The sequence below is a fragment of the Capra hircus genome, chromosome 9 (assembly GCF_001704415.2).
Source record: "Capra hircus breed San Clemente chromosome 9, ASM170441v1, whole genome shotgun sequence".
NCBI lineage: Eukaryota > Metazoa > Chordata > Mammalia > Artiodactyla > Bovidae > Capra > Capra hircus.
The window spans coordinates 18,939,841-18,958,864 of record NC_030816.1 but is presented as its reverse complement, the minus strand read 5'-3'; the positions used below and the strand labels follow the sequence as shown (position 1 = coordinate 18,958,864).

At 37.2% G+C, this 19,024-nt stretch overlaps 1 protein-coding gene across 1 annotated transcript in view; it reads right to left on the bottom strand.

The window, feature by feature from the left end:
- Positions 1-19,024, bottom strand: part of MAN1A1 (mannosidase alpha class 1A member 1) — a 172,906-nt gene that overhangs the window by 95,205 nt on the left and 58,677 nt on the right. Inside the window, exon 5 of the mRNA XM_018053007.1 lies at positions 13,609-13,689. Within this exon, the coding sequence (XP_017908496.1) occupies positions 13,609-13,689 (81 nt within the window). The remainder of the gene's footprint in view (positions 1-13,608; positions 13,690-19,024) is intronic.

Genomic DNA, 19,024 nt, shown 5'->3' with positions numbered 1-19,024 from the left:
ATGTCATCAAATAAATTAACAAGCATAAATTTTAATGGTTGTGCAACATGACATTATGTGAGCATTCCATGAGCTGCTCCACCATTTTTTTACTGTTGGAAATTGCAGAGTCTCTTCCTATTTTACTGTTTATATAAAATGCATTCATTAACTGCTTTGGCATAGTAAGATTACATTTTGGATTACTTCCTTTGGTAGATTCCCCAACGCTGAATAACTGGAACCAAATAAATACCTTTAGAGTAAGGATCTTCCTCTACGCATAGTACTTAATTGCTTTTTGGAGCAACTAAATCTAGTTACATTTCCTTCAGCAATGTTGAGCCAATTTTTATCCTATTCTCACCAAATTGGGTATTAACATGTTTTTAGTCTTTGCTAATTTGATAGGGAAGAAAGAGGGGGAGAAAGAAGTTGGAAGTGTTGCTACTTTATTGTGACTTTGTATAAGGAGAAGTCAGTGATCATTCTGCATCTGTCTAGATATGTGAGTGGGGAGAATGCATTGAACAGGTAAGCAATACTGGAGGGAAGTGCATGCCAGGCAGTGGTGACAGGAGGCTGGCAATCTTTGAAAGTGTGGCAACTACCCATTTATCTGAGCACTAGCTAAACCCCATTATTTGAAGTAGCATCCTGAAATTCCATAATGGAATGAACTCCTAGGAAAAACTGGAGAAATGTCAGGTCCCTGGATCTAATCTTAGTTTAACTCAAGGGCCCTGGTTTTCAGTCTTCTCTTGTGACAACAATTAACTTAATGGAAGGAAAACCTACTAGAAAACGGTTCACTGCACATCTTTAATGACTGTGAGAAGTAGATATTTTAATCATTTTTTGCAGTTACTTTTATGATATATGACAATAAATATGAGCTTTCCTTCTTCTCTTTGTCTAATATAAAAAGCAAGTAGGCAACTGTATTCCAAATTTTTATTCTCAGTCAGGAGAAATTTATTAAAGTGTTGTCAACGTATGGTAGATTTATGAGCTATTTCTAAGTTCTTTTTGGAATTCTCTAATTATATAAAAGCATTTCAATTGTATTGGTAAACCTTCACAATTTATGTGTTAATAAAGCCAAACTATTTTAATTTCATTTGAAATGACAACGTACTACCTTTTCCCTTCATATTTCTTTATCAAAAAATATGATTCAAAACTTGAAAGTAATTATTCTTTTTTCTAAATTGTATATATGCACATCATTCAGTGCTCTCAATTACTATGGTTCTCAAAATATATTTTATTCTGAGGAAGAGGGTGAGAGAGTGAAGAATAAAATCACAGAGAAGGAAATGAGAACACTTGCAACTCGAAGAACTATTTGGAAAAATTCAAGGAAAAGTTTGTTTTGGAAAAAGACATGAATATGATGAATACATACTTTCAAATGTGATTGGAATAATAAAAATATGTTATAAACTCTTAAGTGTTACCATGTCATAGCTTAGTTTTCATACATCAATTATTCCTTGTTGCTCAGAAAAGTGGAAGATTTCATGGGTTTCAGAAGATTGCAGCTGGCTCATTACATGTTGAACTGATAAGCAAGTAAATAAAGGAAGATTATGGTAACTCTGGATTTGGGAATATGTGGATAGGGTCATTGTACAGACAGAGCAGGGTCTAATTCCAGTTTTCTCATTTACTATATGACTCAGGAATCAGCCAGTCAGACCTTCAGTGTAGCTACAATACGGAGTTCATGAAATCTCTCCAGTATTGATACTGTATACCTGGCATACAATAACCCGAAGATAATGGTCTTACTACCACCATTATCATCACTACCACTGTCCTCCTCCTCTTCTCTGTTCCAAAGAAAAGAGAGAAATCTACTATAAACTCTGAATTCTTAGGTTCTTCTGTTTAGATTGTTATTTTCTCCCAATCTTCAATGGTGTCATTCCAATCTGAGATCCATTTTATGCTAAAGTAGTCCTTGTCCCATCCATCTCTGTCACTCTTTATCCCATGATTGAATTGTATTTTCTTCATAGCACTTACTTTTATCTGACGTTATACTGTGAACTTATTTAATATTTTACCTCACTAGAATGCACATTTCACGAGAGCGGGGACTTCATCTAATTTGTGCATCACTGAATCCTCCAGATATAAGAACACACTTTGGCACATAATAGATGCTCAAAATTATCAGAGCTGGCACATAGTATTTGCTGAATAAAGATGTGAACCATAAGCAACTAAACATGTTAATAACTGCAAGCCTGACAAGATGAAAGAGCTTTAAAGTTCACTATATCTCATTTTTGAGAGTTAAACTCCAGGTTAATATTATTCTGGGTTTCCCTGGTAGCTCAGATGGTAACGAAAAGTCTAGTTATATAGCACTATATAGCATTCTATAGCTATAAAGGCTAGATAGCAGAAACTCAAAACACATACTACGGTTGTTATTTGAATTAATAGTTAAATCTAAATTGAATAATATGTATACTTTCTACCTGACCAGAGGAAGTTCATGAGACACAGTGGGTTAAAAAAAAAAAATTAATAATTTTAATACCAAGTGAGCTGTAAGAATTGAAACACAGAAGTTAGCAGCAATTTATACATTAGAGTAATTGCGGTTATTATTATATCAAGAACTTAAATATGTTAAAATAATATTAAACAAATAAATTAACCAAACAGAATTTAGAAGAAAAGGTGACAATCTCTTTTACTTATCTGTTCTAACCCTAACTGTCTACCTAATGGCATGAATGAAAAACAAAAGTGTTTATAACTAAGAGCTGTGAGGAAATTCTTGAGTTCTCTGCCCTATTATTAAATCTCTTGGATTTCCTTATTTTGCAGGACCCTGGAATTAGTCATTATTTGTATTGCTTCAGGAGAATTGGATAACTCAAATTAAAATAAAGATCAATTATTAAGTTAAAAACAAACATTACCCTCAAGGCTTAGGTTCTCTTTATTATCAACGGAAAAGAATTTTCAGCTAAATTATAAGACGAACTTCCAAATGCAAAATTAATGGTTGTATATCCAGAGAAGGGCTTCTCAAGTGGCCCTAGTGGTAAAGAACCCACCTGCCAAAGCAGGAGACATAAGAGATGTGGGTTTGATCCCTGGATTGGGATACATAAACAGATCTCTCTAGAAGAAACACTTCATGATGTAGCAGAAACGGCTGCAGTTACTAGGATAGTTAACCCTAAAATTTGTCAATGAACTATCTTCTAAAATGTTTTAAAGGAAAAACTTTAAAGAAATACATAAAACTATACATCTGCATCATAAAGTGGTAACACAGAAAGCTTTTTAAATGAAATCTTCAACGACTTACTTTAGAAGGCACTTGCTATACAAAATTCATACGTGCAATACTAATCCCTGATGCAATGATAATTTGGAGACAGGTGGAGGCTTTTGGAGGTTGTTTTGGATGAGATTAGTGCCTTTATAAAAGATACCCTAAAGACCTCTCTCAACCCTTCTGCCACATGAGGACGCATAAAGAAGATGGCCATCTATGAAACAAGAAGCTGACCATCAGGAGACACCAAAATCTTCTGGTACCTTGATCCTGGATTTCTCAGCCACCATAACTATAAGAAATAAATGTTTCTTGTTTATAAGCCACCTAGTTTATGATATTCTACCACACCATTATAGCACTGTGAATGGACTAAAGGAAATTGAAAACAAATTCACATCACTACAATTAAATTTACTACAGTTATCATAGACAAAATTTCATCTAGTTATAGCTGAAAAGAAATAGCTTTGCACAGGTACATAGTTACATTAAATCTGACTAGTTAATATGCATTTGTTTACATTTCTACTGCCAACTCCAATCATCTGTACTAACTTAAGGCTCTACAGTCATGAATGTTTACCCAACAATCATATATTTAAATTTCATACTGCACGAATATTCTTCTCCTTTTTGTTTAAGTAGTGACCTTTGTTCAGTACATATTTCCATATGGATTTATAAATATTATGTAAAGTGTTTATATCTTAGGAAATTTAAAAATAAGTTCACTGATGCTTGGAAGGTTTTTTTCTTTTTAAGACCAGTTATGTTTTTAAATTAAAATACATTGCACAGGAAGCCATGCAGAGTTTCTGGCAAAATCTCCTTAGTCACTCATCCTTGTGATGTCATCCTGGATTATGACATCACTCAAAACTGCCCTATTTTTTAGATCTCTTATTTATACATTCCACTGTACAGCCTTAACTTCCAGAATGTCTAGTTATTTGCTAAATTACTGCTACTACTGCTATCCTACTTCAACTAAATAGGCAATTTAACCAGTCGATTTTCTATCAATCACCTGATTTTTTTCATACTGTCAAACTTGTTCTTGGACTTCATGGTCTATAATTTTAATACTTTTTTTTTTTTTTGACAATACCATATAAAGTCCATGCCTTTTTTTGATGTCTCTGTCTCATCTGTCTAGCAAAACTCAACAAAAACAAACCAGCTACCTTCTCCATGCTTGTATCTGAACTGCTGAGCACTGCTGGAGAAACAAGTATCATACTCCTGAGGACTGATGCCACCATGAATTCATGGTCTCCCACCAAGATGCTGTCCAGAAACGCTACCATGTTTCTCTAGTCAGCCCTCTCTAGGATGACAATCTCAAAGTACACAAAGTCATCTGAAATACCTACTCTCTTCTCGCAACACCCTGTCTGGTAATTCTTCTTCACACAGTTAACAAGGACCATTGGATAATAAATATCTCATATGTTTGCCCCCAGATCTGCCGAGGCACTCACATGTATGCCTATCTTCTCCTCTGTTCTCTCATACTGCAAAGGAGATGGAAACACTCTATCAAGTTGTCCTCTGAATCCTCCCCTCCATTACCTTAAGGATCTCCTCTTCAATCAAAATCAATCTGGATTATATGCTATTACTCTACCAAAAGTACTTTCAGTAGAGTTATCCATGACCTCTATATAGCTATGTCCAAAGATACTTTTCAGTCCTGAGACATCCTGCCCTAGCAGCAACCTTTGACACAACTGAGTATTTCCTCATTTTTTAAATATCACTTTCCCTTTGCTTCTGTGATAATCACATTTTGTCGGTTTCCCTCTTACTTCTGGGATTACAACTTCCAGCTTCTTAGTCTCCTTTTCTAGCTCCTTTCTCTCACTAATGCCTACATGTTTAGGCTATCTCTTTTCAATCTATATATATTCTTAGCAGCTCCATTCCCTTCTATCCACTCAATTATCATTTAGCTGTTGATGACTCCTAAGTCTGGGCTTCCCAGGTGGCACAGTGGTAAAGAACCCGCATGCTGATGCAGGAGCTGCAGGAGAAGTGGGTTTGTTCCCTGGGTCGGGAAGATCCCCTGGAGTAGGAAATGGCAACCCACTCCAGTATTCTTGCCTGGAAAATTCCATCCACGATCAGAGGAGCCTGGAGGGATACAGTCCTAGGGTGCGCAGACACGACTGGGCACCCATGCATGACTCATAAGTTCAAGCCTAGAGCCTACTTCTAGCGCCTATGTTTGAGATCCCTAATGTCTGGCTGCTGCTTGGTATCCTAAAGCTAGACTGTCCAGCTCTGAAAGCCAGCTCTGCTACTTTATATGCCCTTGGGTAAGTTACTTAACTCTCAGTGCTCTGTTTCTTCCTATATAAAATGAGGATAAAAACAATATCCACTCTTACTTTATAGGGCCGTTGTAACATCTGGATTAATGTTTGTCAACGGAGACTACTTCCCTTGTTCACTGTTTCTGCAGCACCAAGCGCAGTGCCTCAAAGTAGGTATTCAATAGCATATGCTGATTCACTCAATACCTGAACTCAACAGATGGTAAATTATCTCAATTCTCAGGAATTTTCTACCAGTCCCATTAAATTTAAAATTCCTTGCTATAGCTACCTCATGATACCTTTCTAAAGGACATCATAATAATTTCAAAGAAAAAACATATAAGGAAATATTCCTGGAAAAATATAGCATTTGTTTAAATCACACACATATATATACACATAATCTGAGGTTTCCCTGGTGTCTCAGACGGTAAAGCATCTGCTTTCAATGTGGGAGACCTGGGTTCGATCCTTGGGTGGGAAAGATCCCTTGGAGAAGGAAATGGCAACCCACTCCAGTACTCTTGGCTGGAAAATTCCATGGACAGAGGAGCCTTGTAGTCCATGGGGTCGCAAAGAGTCGGACACGACTGAGCGACTTCACTTCACTTATATACACATACAAATTTAGTATTAGAAATCCATGTCAATGTAATTCAGGCAATGAAACTGATTTGAAGCACTGGTTTTAACAGGTATTGTAAATTATGAAATATTTCAACATAAATCTAAATGTAAACATATTACCTCATTTTTTACATTAGGTTTTTATAAAACAAGAAATACCTGGCCTAATGAAACATTTTAACGGAAGAGAACAGTGGCTGGACGAAAACCACCAGGTCCACAGGAGGGCTCAACACAGCAGGGTGATGCCAAAGAGCAACGATCCGCTCGCCCACCAGACGACTCAGGGCTGCTGACAGGTGCTTCTGTTCCATAAAGTACTTTACCTCTGTTTCTCAACTTTGCTGTTTGAAATTTGGAAAGTTAGAGGAGAAGTCTAGAATGAAGATGTTTCTTAGAGAAACAGAATTTTTGCAGACATGTGCTAGAAGAGTAGCTTTTTACTTGAAAAGTTAGTGAAGATATGTATTCCTATCCTATGATGATTCCTATTCCTATCCCTATCTCTACTTATTACCCGAGGGCCACAGGATGGAAGTCTTTTCCTTGTGGTGCAGGCTAATTCCAGTTTGGGAACCCTTGAAACAGGTCTCCTTCTCACAAATTCCTATCTTCTGCTTCTCCTGGCAGTTGGGAAGGCTACACAGTTTAACCCAAGTCAGTGGCCACTGGGGCAGTCATTAACACTATTTACTCCCAGGCAGGCAGAGGAACCAGAGATCAAATTGCCAACATCCACAGGATCATTGAAAAAGCAAGACAGTTTCAGAAAAAACATCTATTTCTGCTTTTTTGACTACGTCAAAGGCTTTGACTATGTGGATCACAAGAAACTGTGGAAAATTCTGAAAGAGATGGGAATAGCAGACCACCTGACCTGCCTCTTGAGAAACCTATATGCAGGTCAGGAAGCAACAGTTAGAACTGGACATGAAACAACAGACTGGTTCCAAACAGGAAAAGGAGTATGTCAAGGCTGTATATTGTCACTCTGCTTATTTAACTTCTATGCAGAGTACATCATGAGAAACGCTGGACTGGAGGAAGCACAGGCTGGAATCAAGATTTCCGGGAGAAATATCAATAACCTCAGATATGCAGATGACACCACCCTTATGGCAGAAAGTGAAGAGGAACTAAAAAGCCTCTTGATGAAAGTGAAAGAGGAGAGTGAAAAAGTTGGCTTAAAGCTCAACATCCAGAAAACTAAGATCATGGCATCTGGACCCATCACTTCATGGGAAATAGATGGGGAAACAGTGGAAACAGTGTCAGACTATTTTTTTGGGCTCCAAAATCACTGCAGATGGTGACTGCAGCCATGAAATTAAAAGATGCTTATTCCTTGGAAAGAAAGTTATGACCAACCTAGATAGCATATTCAAAAGCAGAGATATTACTTTGCCAACAAAGATCGGTCTAGTGAAGGCTATGGTTTTTCCAGTGGTCATGTATAGGATGTGAGAGTTGGACTGTGAAGAAAGCTGAGTGCTGAAGAATTGATGCTTTTGAACTATGCTGTTGGAGAAGACTCTTGAAAGTCCCTTGGACTACAAGGAGATCCAACCAGTCCATCCTAAAGGAGACCAGTCCCAGGTGTTCACTGGAAGGACTGATGCTAAAGCTGAAACTCCAGTACTTTGGCCACCTCATGCGAAGAGTTGACTCATTGGAAAAGACCCTGATGCTGGGAGGGATTGGGGACAGGAGAAGGGGACAACAGAGGATGAGATGGCTGGATGGCATCACTGACTTGATGCACGTGAGTTTGGGTGAACTCCGGGAGTTGGGAGGCCTGGCGTGCTGCAATTCATGGGTTCGCAGAGTCGGACACAACTGAGGGACTGAATGACTGAACTGAACTGATGTGGTGGTAACACTGCATTCCCTCCCCCAACCCTTTAAGTTACAGGGACCAAGTGACTTGCTTTGGCCAATGAGAAGAGACACTGAAGTAACAGGTGTTTTTCCAACAGCTGCATCAAAAGACACTGCGTGGTTTTCTAGGTTTTCTTTTGCTACCTCCCCACTCTCCAACACCCTGACTCCTGTCTTGGCAAATGCAAATGACTCAGATGGCAGCTGGTCCATCTGTGTCTGGGCCCCAGAGGGAGGTTGATGAGAAGCAGAGTCGTGGGCAGACCATGTGGCGTGCACCGGACCGAAAGTGGGTAGAGCATATTCTTTTAAACCACTAGGATTTTTGAGGCTGTTACTGTATCATTCTAGTCTCTTCTCACTGATGTGAATTTGCAGTCCTATTTCATAAAGAAACAAGTTAATTTTCTGAGTTTCCCTCTCCTTTACGTGCCAAGCCTATCATCTTGTTTGGTCTATCATCTTTATCAATCAGATGCAAATCTATACCAGCTTTGGGCATTTATATATTAGCCATGAATAAGTTTTAGAGCTGAAATTATTGGCACACTGTGGAATTGCTTTCATGAATTACTGAGATAAAGTTCTCACAGCTAACAAAATTTCTGTGCTTTCGAAAACAATCATAAATACAGGATAGAGCTCTGTACAGAGTGAGACATATAGCAAACCTGAGTTAAACAGCAGGGATGATTTCTATAACTCAATGTAGGACAAAAAAAGTAGTATTTTCATTTGACTAAAGTGTACATTATTTTAGAATCAATTCCACCTACTCCTAGATCCCTTTTAAAGTATAAAATAAACTTCCAATCTTAATAAAATATTCCACATGAAACAATTTAACTCATTAACCATGGAAACAATGACACATTTAAGCAAAATTACTGTCATCTAGTATCATTTTGCTAACTTAAACATTTTTAAATGAAAATATTACTTATTCAGTTTATCATACTCCTTTATAAAAGTTTCAATAGTAAATTAATGTCAAAGTATATGTAAGGAACATCACCAAATAAACTCTACAAAATTGATGTCTAGCCCCAGTAAGCATCCCAAATGCCTGAGTCCTATTATGAGATTAAAAAAAACCCAGATTTTTCTACCACTATATTCACATTCTCAGTCTAATTTCCCTCCTCCCCACTCCACAATCCTTCCCCCTTCCTTTAGGTTTACCCCCTTGATATTCTTAAAATTAGTGATTTTAGCTACTTCTCTTTTTCAGGAAGCTCTTTAGCAATCTTTCCTACTGGTATGTCTGGAGCAGTGGATTTCTTTTGGTTAATTTGGGAAAACATTCTTTTGCAGCCTTCAAAATGAAGGTTATCTGAGTAAATTGATCTAATGTAAAAATCCATTATACATGTTTCCCCAGTCTTGGAGCAGATGCCCTTCTTTCTTTTATTCACTGGAAGCTCATTCAATCTTTTTAGCTTTGATGAGTTGACTTTTTTTCTACTTCACACACTTAAACCATATTAACTGAATGTTTCCTCTGAGAATGATATACCTGGTCAGTACTAAATGTTCTCTCTCAATTTATAGTTTTTCAAATCAGGAAAAGCCTTCCTAAGTATTTTATTAAATTATCAGTGTCCATGGAGCTTGTCTATTTCCTCTGATCCTCTTATCCACCATAGTGAAATTATGCCCTTTTTTTTTTTAAACTCCCAAACATTTTTTGTTCATACCCTTCCAACAGAGCCTCAATTTCCTGTTGAGAAATTATCTATATTTGGTCTTCATGGGATACAGAATTCAAGCTGCATGGAAGACTCCTATCATATCTTCTCTTTCATTTCCCAAGACCCTCATGGGGCCACATTAACTAAAACAGACAACTGACCTTTCTGATAGGGCTTTGCGTCTTGACAACGGTAGAAAAAAATCAGTGATTTATTATTTCTAGGATGTCCCAGAGTGATTGTTCAACTATAAAGATCCTCTCTGGCACCTTGAGAGTGTTAGGTTCAATTTGTTCTTCAGCCTTTTTTCACATGTCTGTGACACGACTGTATCCCATTAAATTAACTTTCTGCTCAACACAACCATCGACTTCTGTGGTACAACTAACAATAATATTTGATACAGGCACACATGTTATTTTCTACATGTATCTTGTCTCTTGAAATGCCTTGTTTTGCATTTGCCGATCTTCAATGTCACTTTTGCTTTGGCGACTCTTAATCAACATTTCCCAAAATTTGTTCTGGGAAACAATGTTTGTAACTCAGTGTTAGCAGATGTTACATTAAAAAAAAAAAAAGAGTTTGTAGTTAAGTAAGTATGGGAAACACAAAGATAAATAAAATTAGTTTCTTTTTCTGTGACTTTGAATTTCTAAGAAAAAATATAGGATGTAGTTTTTCCTATTTTTTAGAATGTATACAGATACAGATTTATCCTGCCATATCTAAGGTGATCTGCAGAATATAATTTGGGGAATGCTATTCTAGAGGCTGCTATTTACTATCTTCAATAAAGACTTTAGTTACCCTCGAACTTGTAATAATACAGCAATGCTCTCTCTTTTATTTTTAATACTATTTAGTGTTTGGTATTCATCTTATTCTTATCCCATTGGTTTATACTTTTTGTGGTTATCTGTATCCCTTATATAGACTCTGGAAATCCTGTGACTTGGTTTTAAAAAAAATGCTACAACATATTTTAACTGAGCTAGGGCATTTTAAGTTTTGAAAATGTATTTCATGTGTCTATCGTTCTTTTGGTAGGTTTAGAAATTCATTGACATTCTCCATTATTGCTCAGTGTTTCTAACTGTAATTTTCCTGAGGCATGTAACCCAAAGCAGTGGTTTCTCTTCTGTTTTTGCAGCATAAATTTAAGAATCTTGAGCTTATATCAATGTAGGCCTATATACTTCTGAAAGTGATTTATAAGATGTTCTCAGAATACGCCTGAACCTCAGCGACGAAAGGAGAATGTTAAATTATGGTGATTTAGCAGTCCCTCTATGAGATAATTTAGGAAGATGAATTTTCCTAGACTATCTTAGTAATACCTTGATCTACATAAAAGTGTGTAGCATAGAACTTTATCAACAATCAAAAACCAACTAATTCATAATGTGGCCATGTTGATGTTCTTTTTATTAAATGAATGCCTAGTTTTTCATTTTGATATGGAAACAAATAGATCAAGCTCAGACTTAGGGTAAATAATTTTTCCTTGATCCTGTTCCTGACAGCCAATTCTCCTGAGTGCACTGGTCAAATGAAAGGTAACTATCAGTGATGAGGTAACTGGTAGGAAAAAAACAGGAGATGATGGTAAAACAGTCTAATACTAATTGTTTCTCATCTGGCAATCCCACTTTAAAGAATAAATGTATTTACTGGTTGATTATAGCTACATTATTCAAACTATATGAATACTGAAAACAACCCAACTGTCCAACATTTAGGGAACAGTGAAAACTGTGGTGAGAAGATGAATCTTTAAGAACTAAAATTAAAAATATATTCTATATAAACACACAGAAGTATATAAGAAAGGAAGTTAAGCTAAGTTAATTTTTACCATAAAATTAAAATACAGAAAATATAGATAAAATTAACACAATGTTTTTTGCACATGAATAAGGACAAAGCAAATATACTAAAAGAATAATTATTTTCAATGGAAGTGTTCTTTAAGGTCTTTTGCTTACTACAGTTAGCTAAGCATAGAATTTTAAAATACTCTTACAAGGTCCTAGGCAAATGATTTTATCCAGGCAAACTATCTGTGGGTATTATATTTTCATCAGTAAATAAATATATGTCTCTAATAAGAATACTCATACATAGAAACAAACACATAAGCTTAAGACACTATTATGAGTGAAAAAGTATCCAATTTACATGATAAATATTTAGAAGAAGTACATAACTGCTTCTCTTTGCATGCTTTATTACCCTATCTGAGTCCAGATACAATGAAGTAGTCCTATTTCCTCCAAATTCTCTCACCCCCACAGAAATGATGACGAGAGTTAAAACCAAGTATGCCACATCAAAAGGAAGGGAATATGCAGACACTTGGTATGCAAAGACACAAATGCTAAAAGCAGAAATTTGTTCAGTAAAAAACCAGTAGCTAATTTTAAGTAGGAGTTTCAAAAATTATGGATTCCCTTGCTTAGTGTTTAGAACATCCTAAACCAAAATGAACAAACTGAAGTTATTGGGGACTAGAAAAAGGGAAGAAAAGGGATAACGAAGAACAGGATTTAACACAAAGAGGACAGGTTAAGAGGAGTGTAGAAGCCTTCTCTATACTTTGAAGACCTCTATGGCAGAATAAAATCTAAAGCGAATGACAAGCTGTTTTGCTATTACTAGGAAAGTGCCTGAGAGACAGAACAAAGGAACGCAGCCTTTCTCATTAAGCGTTTACTGCTCTGCTTCTGCTTGTGTGAAGGAGCACAGAACCACATGGACTAGTATACTAGGTCAGATCCACTCCTGCCCCAGCCAGACTGCTGAGACTAACACAAAGCTGATTGATATGCAAATGAAATATGTGACTGTTTTTCTTTGATGTCAGCTTCTAACACTGTTGACATTGAAAGTGAGGTCCACTAATGACTCTTAGTGGACACTTAGGTTGTTATTCATAAAGTTGCCCAAAGCCTCTTGAGGAAATAGCATCTATGCTTTTCATTAGCATGATATAAAAATCTTCTTAATCTACTGATAAAAAGCAGCTAAAAATGAAAAATTTCTTCTTTGCTCTGAGTAGCAGATAATTAATGAAGCTTAACCTAGGAAGAGCTGCGAAACACTTTACAAGGACTTACTGGCCTACAGGACTTCTAACTGGGAAGCAGAATATCTCACTCATTTTCTTAAATACTAGTTTTTATATCTCACTTGCCAAGCTTTCTTTATTTCAGATTTTTTTTTAATTAAGCTAACATTATACTAACATGTCTGATGGCTCAGTGGGTAAAGAATTTGCCTGAAATGCAGGAAACATAGGAGACAGGGGTTCGATCCCTAGGCTGGGAAGATCCCCTGGAGAAGGAAATGGCAATCCACTCCAGCATTCTTGCCTGGAGGATCCCATGGACAGAGGAGCCTGGCAGGCTACAGTCCATGGGGTCACAAAGAGTCAGACATGACTCAGTGACAGGGATATATACTAAAATTAAAATAATTTTTAAAGAAAGAAATCCACAAGCTTGCCACTCTACTAAACCTGATGACTTTGTCCACAGGCATATATAATTTGTAGTTTTAATCACATGGTACGTAACCTAATGGAGCCAGGCTTTTTTAAAGGCATTGTTTAACATTTTTTGACATGCATGTTCTGCTGAACTTTCTCAGTGTGGTCACTTAATTAGTACATAATAAAAGAAATTCAGTATATGCTAGAGGCCAATCAAAATGTGAAAATTTAATGGACACCACAAAAGCCATGTAGAAAATATGATTTTAAGACACTTCAAAATTCCCATTTATAAGCCACTTTCCATCTTACCTCTGCTCCAGACAGATAGTAGGCTGAGATTAGTCCACCAACAAAGCGTATATTTACTTCAAAAACAGAAACTTCAGCATTCTGTGGGAAACAGAATAAAGGATGTTCATATGTAAATGGTATGATACAATTGAGAAAAATATCACCATGAAAAGTGCATGAAACATTTAAATTTTGTTCAATCCTATATGCTTGCTCAGAGAAATTTATACACAAGAGGAAAAAGCTTTGTCTTTTAACTGTCAAATATATGTAAATATTATAGGTAATTTTGACTCTTAAATACCAATTATAAAAATATTTATAAAATGAAGTTATTTCCTCCTTCTATTCAGTAGAGGTTCAGTTTAGTTCAGTCGCTCAGTCGTGTCCAGCTCTTTGTGACCCCCATGGACTGTAGCACACCAGGCCTCCCTGTCCATCAACAACTCCCGGAGTTCACTCAAACCCATGCTCATTGAGTCGGTGATGCCATCCATGTCATCCTCTGTCGTCCCCTTCTCCTCCCGCCTTCAATCTTTCCCAGCATCAGGGTCTTTTCCAATGAGTCAGCTCTTCGCATCAGGTGACAAAGTATTGGAGTTTCAGCTTCAACATCAGTCCTTTCAATGAACACACAGGACTGATCTCCTTTAGGATGGACTGGTTGGATTTCCTTGCAGTCCAAGGGACTCTCAAGAGTCTTCTCCAACACCACAGTTCAAAAGCATCAATTCTCTGGTGCTCAGCTTTCTTTATAGTCCAACTCTCACATCCATACATGACCACTGGAAAACCATAGCCTTGACCAGACAGACTTTTGTTGACAAAGTAATGTCTCTGCTGTCTAGGTTGGTCATAACTTTCCTTCCAAGGAGCAAGCGTCTTTTAATTTCATGGCTGCAGTAACCATCTGCAGTGATTTGGGAGCCCCCCAAAATAAAGTCAGCCACTGTTTCCCCATCTATTTGCCATGAAGTGATGGGAGCAGATGTCATGATCTTAGTTTTCTGAATGCTGAGCTTTAAGCCAACTTTTTCACTCTCCTCTTTTACCTTCACCACAAGAGGCTCTTTAGCAGATGTGACAGGCTCAGGGTATTCTAGTATTCTGTTCTGTGTTCTTTTATTTTATTCATTTTCCTGTTTGGCCATAAAGGCTCTTTATACATTGGCTGGTAGTTCAACATTATTCTATAACTCTTCCTGCATCATTTTAGGTATTAATAGCACAGCTAGAATGTTAAATAGGATCTGAAGTTGGAGTGGCTTGGGTTCTAGTGCTGGATCTCAAATATACTGCTTTTGATCTGGGATGGTCATATTTCTTTGAGAGTAAGTTTCATCTCTAAGTAGAGGATTATATGTTGGACTTCCCAGGTGACTCAGTGGAAAAGAATCCTCCTGCCAGTGCAGGAGACGCAGGAGATGTGGGTTTGATCCCTGGATTGGGACGATGCCCTCGAGTAGGAAACGGCAACCCACTCCAGTATTCTTGCATGAAAAATGCCATGGACAGAGGAGCCTGGTGGGCTATATAGTCCATGAGGTTGCAAAGAGTCAGACACAACTGAGTGACTGAGCACTGAGCAATAATATATGTTGAACCTTGCACCAATAATAGCTTGCTTTTATTATTATTTATGAAGTACTATATCCTGCATTATAGAGTCATATAGTCTCTTTATATGACTAAGTCTTTTAATCCTCACATCAACTGTATGAAATAACTGCTATTCTTTTGTCCATTTTACAAATGGAGAAACAAAATTATAGTGGTTACTGTGACTATTTTAAGGTCAGACAAGTAGTAAGTGGTTGAATCAGGATTTAAACTTGAGTACTCTGCTTCGTGGTCTCTGTTATCCTGACTCCTGTCACCTCACATGATAATGCATCAGGTATCTTTATTAATGGTCATATAATTCTGGCATATAATTAGTAATTATTGCCAACAACTGTTGCATAATATTTGACTATTACATTCTATTATAGATAATTTGGCCCAGCTAACCTACAATAGAAGTTAGATACACTTTGTTATCCAACCAAACTTTGGGTCTGCTTGCCCACACAACAAAGCCAGTCCACTGACACTGGGTTGCAGTGAAGGGAAGTACAGTGTTTACTGCACGATGCTACTGAGAACAAGGGCAGCTCATGCTCAAAAGACCTGAACTCTCGATGGCTCTGAGGGGAGGGGTTTTAAAGGCAGTGTGAGGGCGGGACTGCAGGGTGCATGATCAGCTCATGCACCATTCTCAGGATTGGATGGCATCAAGGTAAAATTTCAAGCATCATCAATATTCTGGTTTCAACTAGACTAGGTTGTATGTGCTTACAGTCAGCAGTTTTCATCTGTGGTGGGTCTGTTTCCTGTAAAAATAACGTGAGAATGTGTGCCAGGCCTTTATCTGTATCTTTCAGGGATACTGGGAGTTCAGTGATTATGCTATGTGGAAGATTTATAATCTAAATAGCTACCATGTTCCAGGCCCAATAGCTATTTTTTGCTTCTACCTTTTCACATTTCCTAATCATTAACTCTTGAGCCAGCCTTTTGAGACTCAAGAGAGGCCTAGAAGACTAAAGCAAAAGTCTTTTGCTTCAAAGGATAGGGACACAGGGGCTTGTATACTGCTTTAACTCCAAGCTTTTGTTAGCTTCTTTACATGGTCATTGGGCCTACGTGATAATGGTTCACTTTTGCCTAACATCAAATCAGTCACCGAAATCACAAAGGCTAATAGCAAACTAATATATGGAGTCAATATCTAGCAGATGAGCTTAGTCACAATTTTTGGAGAAATTATTTCCCTTAACAAACATTTATTAAGCAACTACTATGTGCCAGGAACTGTCCTAGGTTCTAGGGACACAGCAATGAAACCTCAGGTCCTCAAATTATGGAGTCTACATTTCAGTGGGAGTCTACATTTTCAGGAAAAAAAGGATATGTGATTTCGTTTAATTTCCACATGTTCTCTCTAAAAAGGTGTAAGGGTCTCACAAATTAAAGCTAAGTAATTGCTTAAGCTACAACTTTGTTTTCCAAAAAATTTCTTGCAAAAGGAAGATCATGAAAATTACTTAGACAATAACTAGGTTAGAGTTAGGGAAGACCACCATAATACATGACTCTCTGGTGAGTTCGTTTAGTTGTATTCCCTAATTTGTAATATGTACCTAAAACCTAATATAATTTGATTAGAGAACTTTACATAGTAATAATTTATCTGTGATGTGTATCACTCTAAATGAGTATCATACAAATATTGGTAGAAGCTTTAATATTAAACAAGATTCCTGATAAGGAAAAAGGAAGGAAATTATTATTTTTGCTCACACAGCCACACTTATGTCTAAAGGTAATAATGTCTAATAATAAAATCTAATAAATAAAACCCTCAAATCTTATCACTCTCAATTTGTACTTGTGGATTTTAGCTTTTAAACCTAAGAACAGTCATCTACATTTCTGCCTATTGAAGCATGTTGATTTTATATTCTTATTCTAGCTTTGGGTTCATTTGCTATACATTTTCTTTTCCTCCTTTGAAAACTTTTGGATAACTGGGACTTTCATATAAATATCTGATATAACTTATTGCAAAGTAGAGGACTGAGCCATGTCAAACACCATCATAAATATATCTTCAGCAAGACATCCGTCACTTAAAGGGTACAGCTGTTCAACCAATTATTGATCCAGCAATGTGTTCTAGAACCTAAATTCTATTTTATCTTCCTCTGTCCGAAGATATTGAGAGATGGTTTTGCAAAGTGCCCTGCTCAAGGTCAGTGCTTTGTCTTTTGAATTTCTCAGATCTAATAGTTTGGTGAGCCCGTCCAAGAAGCAAATCTGGCTTGTTAGTGAATCCATGCAGGTTCCTAGTTCCTTGTGTTCCTGTCTTTAAAGTTCTCATTCAGGAATGTCAAATCACCATTAGTCATACACAACAGTCATATTTACCTTCTCTTGGGGGCCAAAACTACATTTGAATTCCCAATATATAATTTTTCATCCTTTTTTTCCCCCCAAAGTTAAATCCAACTTATTTGAAACCTAAGTTTGAGAGCTTTTAACATTTGGGGTTTTACTATGTTTTAGGTAAGAAGAATGAAATTTACATACTTTAGGTCACTCTTTACAGATCTGTAGATGAAAAGGACTAAGAAGATAAAAACATAACATCTTGCTTGGCTATAGTGGGGGCAAAGACTATAAAAACACTGCTCTAGAGGCAGAAAGACCTGGTATCAAAGGTTGGTTCAGGAGACAGCTAAATGTGAGATCCCAGGCAAACCACATATTCTGAGTCTTGGTTTTCTCATTTGTAAAAAGGGACCATGCACTTCTTACATTGCACACACTGCCTGGCACAGGTGAAAGTACCCAGTAAAGAGTTGATGCCTTTACACCGGACAAACCTCAGCTGAAGTAAACCAATAAGGCCTCGCTTCTTCAGGGATGAATAGCAAATCAGAAACTGCAGAATCATAATCTTCTAAATACTAGAATGCAAACTGATCCTTTTGGGAGTCATGTCCCATACCCATATAAGTGAGTTATGTTTCAAATCCTCTTTTTGAAATATAGTATCCTGACCAAACTTCCTTTTGTGCTTAAAGTACTTTATACAATATCTGGATTTTCCAAAGTGAGCTTCTACAACCTGTGGGTTTAAGGCTAATTTTATAAATGTCTTGATTCTAATTTACATGAAAATAAACATTAAATTTGAATGAAGATACGCATCCTATTAATATTAATACAGCATCTTTTCAGATGCTCTAAAACTTCTCTAGTGAGTCACTCTAATGACTGAAGAGGGGTCTGGGCAGGGAGAGAGCAGTATGTGAAGGATGGGAGCCCCAAACAGCCTATAACACTAGAATTTTGTGTGATTTATCTTAATAATGTAGATTTTGTAATCTCTTTTAATCTGTTTGTTTTTTTTTACATATATAATCTTTAAAAAAATCTTAAAAATGGGAGTATAAGTGCTTTAAATGTTGTGCTAGTTTTTTCTGTACAACACCACGAATCAGCTACATGTATCCGTATATCCCCTCCTGCCGGGAGCCAGTGTGAGGAATCCCGCCCGTGACAAGGTCATGAGGCAGGAAGCTGACATACGCAAGGCGTGCTCAGACTTCAGGGACCCCTCTGGAAATTCCTAAGCATGTACCCCAACAAAAATCTGCCGGCTTTTGTGCTCTGCTTTTCCACTCTTCTGACATTTTCTGGAAAAAGTCAATTCAGGGCTTTAGTCTTCTGCATTTGAAAGAGTGTTTCAATCCAAAAACCCCTCCGATGGCTTTCTAGCCTGCCTGCAGGACTCGTACAGCTGCGCATGTGATTGTTTGAGGCCTCCTGACCGCAGGAGGCACAGGAAGCTTAAAACATCCTAGGAATGTAGGGGCTTCCGAGGAGT